This window comes from Oratosquilla oratoria, chromosome 42, assembly GCF_046742065.1.
Source record: "Oratosquilla oratoria isolate Oo_2021 chromosome 42, ASM4674206v1, whole genome shotgun sequence".
In the NCBI taxonomy this organism is placed as follows: Eukaryota; Metazoa; Arthropoda; class Malacostraca; order Stomatopoda; family Squillidae; genus Oratosquilla; species Oratosquilla oratoria.
In genome coordinates this window covers 36,093,868-36,103,422 of record NC_134818.1, presented here as the reverse complement: position 1 = coordinate 36,103,422, position 9,555 = coordinate 36,093,868, and the positions used below count along the sequence as shown (strand labels likewise).

Sequence of the window (9,555 nt, the reverse complement as noted above, 5' to 3'; positions counted from 1 at the left end):
AAACATAAATATAAGTGTTATTGTAAGTGTAATACAAGTGCAAAATAAGTGTAATATTAGTAAATAATATAAGTGTAAGATAAGAATGTTCATGGCTGTAAAAATACTCACATGTGGGTGCGTACTGAATAATGAGTGATAAAAACATACGTGCACTAACCCCTGTTGTTAGTGCACGAGGTCGGGCAAAGCGGGATTCTGTGAAGCCAAGCGTGTCCACCCAGCACTGCGTGCCACCGCCAGAGAGGCGGAGAGTTGCCGCTACCACAATCTTCTCCAACTCTCGGTAATTATTCCGAGACAACTATGGTGAGTAGAGCAATAAACACTTGTAGGATGATGCAGTGTCATGTCTACTAACAGCAGATTTTTTTTCCAGAGTAATTCATAAGAGTTGATTTTTTTATGATAATTGTGGTACTGGGAGGTTGCTAAATTTTCGGCCGTCGGTCTTAGCGGGTTAATGAGTGATGGACTTTTAAACTTCCTGCACAGGTAGTGCAATGTAGTTCAGTTCGAAGCTTTAAGATTTATTTAGATAAACACCTAAGCAAGATGCTGTAATGATTATAATTTATTTTATATTATTTGTTTTTGTTTTGTTATCATTTGTCTGTTTAATTTTCATTTATTATTAGTTATATGTCAATTTGTTATTTACTATTTACCTGTTTGTTTATTATTTAACTATACCTATGCATTTATGCATTTTATTTGTTATATACATTATTATAATTTTTATTTATTATTTTATTATTATTATGATTTTTTTTTCCCATTTGACCTAGATATGGACCAAAAGGTCTCCTGTCGGCATGCTCCGCCTTTTGTAAAGCCTTTGTAAGATCGAACAATCAGTCCTAGAATCTTATTTGCTTTCTCAGAGGCTGAAATATGCTGCTTGGATGATTTTGTTACTGATAATTATGCCGAGATCTTTTTCACTATTCACTTTTGTTGACGAATTTCCAAATAAGCTGTAATCATACTTACTGTTATTTTTACCTATGTGCATTACCTTGCATTTACTTGAGTTAAATTTCATTGGCCACTTTTCAGAACATTGCTGTAATTCATTTAAATCTTCTTGAATATCTAATTGGTTTAAGTAATCATTTGCCATTCCACACAGTTTTGTATCATCAGCAAATTTGGAAACAGTAGATTTTAGTCCATGGTCTATATCATTTATATATACTATGAATAGAGGCGGCCCAAAAACGGAACCCTGAGGAACCACTTTAACATTTTTCCATCCAGAAGTTTTTCCATTTAAAACAACTCTCTGTTTTCGATCATTCAACCAATTACTAGTCCAACTTCATAGGCTACCACTTATTCTGTGTGAAGCTAGTAAGTAGTCTTTCGTGGGGGATGGTATCAAAAGTCTAGATATATTAAATCTATATTGTTTCTTTTGTCATAATTCGAGATAACTGTGTTGTAGAATTCGAGTAAGTCACGCAAGAATGTTTCCGTCTGAAACCATGCTAGCTATCATTTATCAAACGGTTACTTTCTAAATGGTGTTCGATAGCATCTCTGATGATAGTTTCCATTATTTTTCCTACAATTGAAGTCAAACTTATAGGCCTATAGTTATTTGGTTTCTTTTTGTCACCCCTTTTGAATATGGGAGTAATGTTAGCTAGCTTCCATTCTCTTGGGACATCTCCGGATATGATGGATTTCTTGAAAATAATTTCTAATGGAATAACAATCTCATTTTTCATTTCCTTTAAGATTCTTGGATGCCAACCGTTAGGCCCTGGTGTTTTATTAAATTTGAGTTTCTCTATACACCTTTTAATTTTTTCTTTGTTATATTTACTGTAGCGAGTTTACCCTAGACTTTTCACAGGTTTCAGTTTGGAATTCACTTTGAGGTGTTTCGTTTACGAATACCAAGCTAAAATAATTGTTTAAAATATTACACATTCCTTCATTTGAATGTTCATACATATACCAAAGGCTTCTTCCCCCTTACATGGAAGGTAGCCTAATTGTAGTATACAGGAAAGGAGCAACACTTGTTGGGTCCCATCTCTTGTTCTCTAAAATTATCATGCCTAGCCTTAAATTCATGTACAGTTCCAACTTAATCTATATCCTATATACCCTGTCTGGGGTACTGACTGCACATTATTGTGGCTAAGTAGTATGCAGCTGATACTTCAGGGTCTATATGGGGCACCCCTGTGGACCAGAGCCATACATCATTTTGTCTGTGATAGAGGAAATCTCTGTTCATAGAAAAATGATGATACTTTATCATAATGCAACTGTCCCTCCATTATGCTGTCCCCCAACCCCTTGTTACAGTACTGCCAAGTACCATTTCTCTGAATATTCATTTCCTTTCTTCGCCTAACCCTGTGTGTGTATTTACCTAGTTGTATTTTATGGGAAGGGGAGCTATGCTCGTGGTGTCCCGTCTTCATATCTCATTTTATCTAAATTGTTTTTAAATTCATGTATTATTTTTGCACACACCACTTTCTCATCTAACTTGTTCCAAATGTCTATTACTCTGTGGGGAAAGCTGTTCTTTTTCAGATCTCTTCTATAACTGTCTTTCTTGATTTCCTTTCTGTGTCCTCTTGTATTTCTATCATCCCATTTTATTAGATCCTCTCTATCAATAGTTTCTATGCCTTTCATGATTCTTTAAATAGTTATCAAATATCCTCTCTCTCTTCTTTGCTCTAATCTCTGTAGCTCAAGTTTTGCTAGTCTCTCCTCATATGATAGTTTTGAGAGTGTTGGTGCCAATTTTGTAATTGCTCTTTGTATTCTTTCAAGTTTTGTTATACATTTTTTTTTGTACTTGGGTGACCACATCGTTGCTGCATATTCCAATCTTGGTCTTATCAAAGTGATTAGTATTTTCTTCACCATTTCTTCATCCAGGTATGTAAATGCCACTTTGATTGTTCTTATTAAATTTTAAGTTTCTCCAAAAATCTTGTTTGTGTGTTTCTCAGGTGACATATTCATAATAATGACTCCCAGGTCCTTCTCATTTTCTACTTTTTTTTTATTCCTTCTTCTCCCAATTTATATGATCCTACTATTCTTTTTTTTTTGCTTCTTCCAAATTCCATTATACTACACTTTTTAGTATTGAACTCCATCTCCCACTTCCTACTCCATTCCCATACTTTATTGAGATCACTCTGCAATGACTCAATCTTCTTCAGTATTCACTTTTTTCAACAGTTTTGTATCATCCGCAAAGAAGCTCATACAACTTTCAATTCCTTTATCCATACCATTAATATATACAGCAAACATGGTTGGGGCCAGAACTGTTCTTTGTGGAACACCACTTATCACTTCATCCCAATTAGAGTGTTTGTATCTTATCACCACTCATTTTTCTTTCTTGCAAAAAGTCTTCCATCCATTTAAGCAGTTTGCCCTGTATTTCTCCTGTAGTTTCTAATTTCTTAAGCAACTTCTTCTGTGGCACCTTGTCAAAAGCTTTTTTCAGGTCTAAAAATGCACAATCAGCCCATCCATCTTTTCCTTGTATTATATCTATTAGCCTTGAATAGAAACATTTTAAGTTTGTGATGCATGATCGTCCTTGTCTGGATCCAAATTGTTTTGGATTTAGTATGTTGTTTTTTTCTAAATGCCTTACCCATCTACTTTTGATAATTCTTCCACAAATTTTTGCTATTGTGCTTGTTAGAGAGACTGGTCTATAGTTTGTAGGGTCTTCTTTGTTTCCCCCTTTATATATAGGTACTATATTTGCTTTTTTCCAATATTTTGGAACTTTTCCTTCTTTCAATGAACTGTTTATTAGGCTATGTATTTTGTCTGCCAGTTCATTCCTGCATTCTCTCAAAATCCAGTTTGCTATTTCATCTGGTCCATGCAATTTTCTGACATCAAGATTACTCAAGTGTTTCATTGTGAATAATATTTTGATACAGCCTGAAGGGGAGTTTGCTGATTAAATGAAGCAGCCCTATGTCTTGTTGCATTGCTTCTGACCCATGGCAGTGGTCAAGATGCAAGAATAACCTGGTTAATGGAATATGTGGGAAGAATCCCTTGGTATATGTATGTATACAACAAATATCACAGAATCCTAGATTTAAATACATAGTAGTACTTACAAGGTAAATACCACTACATACTCTAATCTAGGGTGAATCCAGCATTCTTTGATTGTTTTTCCCCATCATATCCACATTTTCTAAACCTGACTATAGAATATTTCCATACAGATACATCTGTCTTCTGGCATAAAAAATATTATCTAACCATTATAAAAATCTGCATTCTCCCTCATTTTCTATCTCATGACCTTTGCACAGTAAATATATTAGTGCAGCTTGTCATACCATCTACCCAATTGTATGTATTTACCTAGTTGTACCTTACAGGAAGGGGAGGTACACTCATGGTGTCCCATCTCTGTATCTTGCCATATTTAAGTTGCTCTTAAATTCTTGTATTATTTTTGCACACACTTGTTTTGTCTAGCAAGTTCTATATATCCACCACTACATGGGGAAAGCGGTTCTTTTTCACGTCTCTTACATAACTGTCCTTTTTGAGTTTCTTTCCATGTCCTCTTGTGTTTCTCTTATCCCAATTTAGTAAGTCATCTCCATCAAGGATATCTACACCTTTCGTAATTTTGTAGATGGTCAACAAGTCACCTCTTTCTATTCTTTGTTCCAGTCAGTAGTTCTAGTTTTGCCAATCTTTCTTCATACAACATTTTTAATAGTGTTGGGGCCATCTTTGTAGTTGCTCTCTGGATTTTCCCAATTTTCTTTATATTCTTTTTAGTACTGGGTGACCAGTGTTCGTACATACTCCAATTTGGGCCTTATCAGTGTGACTAATATTTTCTTTACTATTTCTTCATCCAAGTAAAAAAAAACTTTTATTGATCTTAGCAAGCTATAGGTTTTAATGACAATTTTATTTATATGCTTGTCTATTGTGATAATTACTCCCAGGTCTTTTTCAGATCCCACTTTCATTATTTCTTTTTCACTAATTTTATATTTTATTATCTTTTTTACTTTTTTCCAAATTCCATTATTCATTTCTTAATGTTGAAGTCCACTTCCCACTTCTGAAAGGTGTGGAAGTCCTAGACAGAGATGACTTACTAAATTGGGATAAGAGAAACAGAAGAGGACATGGAAGGAAATTCAAAAAGGACAGTTACAGAAGAGACCAGAAAAAAAAAAAAAAAAAAAAAATCCCCATAGAGTGGTGGATGTATGGAACATACTAGACAAAACAATAGTGTGTGCAAAAACAATACAAGAATTTAAGAGCAAATTAGACATGGTGAGATACAAAGACAGGACACCACAAGCATAGCTCCCATTCCCGTAAGATACAACTAGGTAGGTAAATACTTACAGGTCATCAATGAACCACTTATTACTAATAAAATAAAAAAACATTTCATACTATTTGTCAAGTGACCAAGCATAAACAAACTACAACAGAGTGAAAAATCTTCATGTAAATATATCATTTGAGGACTCATGTTAAACAAGAATAGTTTGGGATGATCCTCATAAAAAAAAGCATACATATACTAAAAGACCTTTTTCACCTTTACAAGGGGTGGCCTTGCCAAGGCATACAAAACATGAAATAAGATTAGTGGTGCTTTTAAGAAGGCCACTGAAATACCACCTAAAACACTGGGATCTTCTGGGAGGAGCTGTAGGCCAAGTCATCATCCAAAGTAAGCATTCCCTGAAATGGAAAATACAAATATGTCACATATGCATTGAATTTGTAATCAAGTTATCAAAGATAACAACATGACCACTATCATTAAATTAGTTTCAAGGTTATCCAAAGTGCCATAGCTCAGTAGCAATCAAAACATGTCTAGGGAACTTATGAAAAAAGTTTGAACTTTCATTTAAAATCAATTCCAGACCACTTCTTCTTCCCTCTTGAAACAACAGTCTCTACAATTATTTTTTTTATAATTTTTATTTGCTTTTTTCTATACCCTCACTTGTTTTAAACATCACTGAACAATATACTGATTACAGTTTACGACAACATACTCTGGTTCACTGTTTTACATCACCAAACTTATAATTATGAGGACAACATACAAATAAATAAATGCATAAAAATATATACATACAAAGTAACTAACCACAAAAGTGAAGAAAAGTGCCAGAGCTGAGGTTACATGCCAGATGTCGTGGGAATCAAAGACTCCCCAGAGGATACAATGGGAGTTGTAAATGCGAGAAACTGATGGGGTTGCCTGAAACAAACCAAAACAAGGGATCAAACATAATACCTATTCCAATCTCTAAGTAAATATTACAAAACATAAGCTTCCAGAAAATGGTGAGTGATTCTGAGGGTAAAGAAGACAAAGACCACCTCATACTAAAATACTCCACACTAACAATCCCTAGATTACACATCCTGTGGACCTGCCAGAAGGCTGTTGCCAATTACCTGGGAGCTGCAGGTCTTCTGCAAGTGAGACCAGGGGCAACAGATTTAATTAGAGAAGATTTGTTGGAATAAATCAAAAGTTCAGAGTACAGTAATGATGGTATTCATGAATGGAGGGCACAGGGGGGTTGTACAGCTGAGAGGGAAAGTAACAGAGCAAGTAGGAATTTACAGATATCAGGGAATAAAATAATAATTGCAATACATTACTGAAAAATCCAAACAATTATCAAGCACACTACAGATAACTTGGCTAAAGCCACATATTCTACTTATGAGGAGACTTCTGGGTTGGAGAAAAATCTAGCCATTTACCCTTTGGGATTGACTACTAATTTGTTCTGGCTAAGCTAATTCTGATAATTTAATTTAGCTCTTGGGTTCCCACTCTTTGTCATGCTATTTCTTTCATGACATTATTGACTCTTCATGATCCATTCTTGCATTTTTTCATGAACTATGTACAGAAATCCCTGGATACTTTATATAACCAAGCACTTATAAAAATGAACAGAAAATGTCATTCAAGGTAGGTGGACCTCAAGAACAACATCTTGTCCACTGTTAGAACCACCAAAGTTGATGGGGATTAGATTAGAGGGGGCTGGGTTGGTCAGACCACTATTCAATGCACCAGGGGGTCAAAGCCTTTTATTAAGTGACTGGACAAGGTCTACTCTGGTTCACAATGGGCAGTGACAAAAAAAAAGTTGACAAGAGAATACCAGAAGAGTATTTACATATATTCTATTCTTAGAAGTTTGACTCACACAATTTCACATTGCTCAACAACTTCTTATATCAATTATTAAAAATCCCTGACTTGATGGAAATATACACAATAATGTAGGTACCATATATGTGCATGTAGGCTAAAATAAGGTTCAAATATTGTAGCCTCTTGACTTCTGGACAATCTATATCTAATTGAATAACCCATGGCAAACACTGCTACAATATGTTGCCTAGATTCATTCTACACACAGAAAGTTACATGTAATATGTTTATAAAAAGCTTCAGTCACAAGTGAGACTACCCAGGAAGTTCTTTGGTCTTCTGTTCAATTTCAGACAGAAGTTTTTTTAAGGCAGCCTTTCATTCATTTGCTGCGTGCCGCATTACATTAGACTTTACAATCAATGAATGACTGGTTGCACCAAGGGCTTTCTCTGCCTTATTGGCAAACTTGACAGCAGATTGTTCTAGAACAGTGATGTCAGAGGCCAGGGTCTTCCTTTCTTTTTCTTCAGCTCATCGGTTTTATATCAATAGCTGCCCTTTTTTTGTTTTTTTTTGTTTACCCTTTCAGTGGCCTTCTTTCATTTTTCTTCTTCTAGATACTGGTGGTATCTCTGGCATGCCCCAGGAACAGCACAGAGTAGCCATTAAATATTTCATCAACACTGGACAAATGGTCAGTGATTATTCAAAGTACAGGAAGTCATCCCTTTAAACATACTCTCCTTTTCAATTTGCCTGTTTGTGGAGAACCCCCTCTCAACAGAGGCCTGGCTTTGGCATTTAAGTAACAATTTTCAGACCACTTTCCATTAATTATCTACTGAACCATTTGTCATTGCCCATGGTTTCAACAGCTTGTCAACACTATCATCAGTTACATCAAAATCTTTGAACTTAGCTGTGTCATCACCTCTAACCACATCCCTCAAAAATTCATTGTAAAGGCGAATCATATCATCAACATCATCATCACAAACATTATTTTTCTTCACCATCAACTCTAACAACCTCTGCAATTTCAATTTGCAGCTGTCAGCCTTTTTGACCATGGCTGTAGGGTCCAAGCATGACAAGCAATGGACTTAAGCACTTTTTGCTGCTTCTAACACATCATCTTTAAGGAGCCTACACATCAAGTTTCTCATTAATTATTCAAGGTTATTGGCATGAAATGGTTTAATAACTCTCTCTGTTTGGTACTGAGAAATAAATGGTTCTATTTCTCTGCGGGAATTAGAAAATTAAAGTTTAATGATAATTAATGGGTCCTTTCTGACATCTCTCACAACTGTGTATGAATTATTACCAGGGTAAAGCACATTCTTTTTTACAACAGCTATTACATAGGTTTTGACAGTGTCCCATTTGGTGACTGCATAACTAGAAACAAGGCCATTCTCTAACCATGCACCTACAAAACTTAAGAGGGAAATCTGCACTCGATGTTACAGTTATGTAGTCCTCCCTACAAGCAGGACAGTCTTTGAACAAGTGATACAAATTTCAGAAAACAACATCATCTTTCCAACTGGTAGCATTCATGTATTTATCTAGTTGTATTTTATGGGACGAGACCTATGCTCATAGTGACCCATTTTCATATCTCTCTACGTCCAGTTTTTTTTTTTTTTTTTTAATCATGTATAGTTCTAGCATTTACTGTTTCTCTGTTCAGTTTGTTCCAGACATCGATCACTCTTATGTTGTAGGAAACTATTTTTTTTTTTTTCATGTCTCTTCTGTAACTGTCTTCAGTTTCTATTTGTGTCCTTGTTTCTCTTCTTTCCCACTTTAATAGGTCGTCTCTATCAAGAATTTCCATCCCTTTCATTATTCTGAAAATGGTCAACAAATTGCCTCTTTCCCTTCTCTGTTCTAGTGTTGACAACTGTAATTTCTCCAATCTTTGTTCATACGTCAGATTTGACAGTGTGGGTGCCATATTTGTTGCTGTTCTTTGGATTCTTTCTAATTTTCGTATGTTCTTTTTTGTGCTAGGTGCCCACATTGATACAGCATATTCTAATTTCAGTCTTATCAGTGTAACAATTATTTTTTCAACCATCTCCTCATCTATGTAATCAAAGGCCACTTTCATTGATCTTAATAAGTTGTAAGTCTCTCCAAATATTTTATTTACATGTTTGTCAGGTGTCAAGTTACTTGATGATTACTCCTAGATCCCTCTCCGAGTTTACTTTTTGACTTCTTTATTTCCAATCTTATATTGTCCCAAAACTCTTTTTTTACCTTTTCCAAATTCATTATGCTACATTTTTTTTATGTTGAAGTTCATCTCATATCTCAGGCTCCATTCCCTTATTTTATCAAGGTCA

At 35.1% G+C, this 9,555-nt stretch overlaps 1 protein-coding gene across 7 annotated transcripts in view; it reads right to left on the bottom strand.

The window, feature by feature from the left end:
* Positions 1 to 3,073: 3,073 nt before the first annotated feature.
* LOC143021745 (SID1 transmembrane family member 1-like) overlaps positions 3,074 to 9,555 on the bottom strand; it is a 407,746-nt gene continuing 401,264 nt past the window's right edge. For all 7 annotated transcript variants that reach the window (XM_076179441.1, XM_076179440.1, XM_076179442.1 and 4 more), the window contains 3 exons: positions 6,478 to 6,495; positions 6,164 to 6,277; positions 3,074 to 5,745 (listed from right to left, as the gene is read on the bottom strand). In XM_076179441.1, coding sequence (XP_076035556.1) covers positions 5,683 to 5,745; positions 6,164 to 6,277; positions 6,478 to 6,495 — 195 coding nt within the window. In that variant the 3' untranslated portion in view covers positions 3,074 to 5,682. The remainder of the gene's footprint in view (positions 5,746 to 6,163; positions 6,278 to 6,477; positions 6,496 to 9,555) is intronic.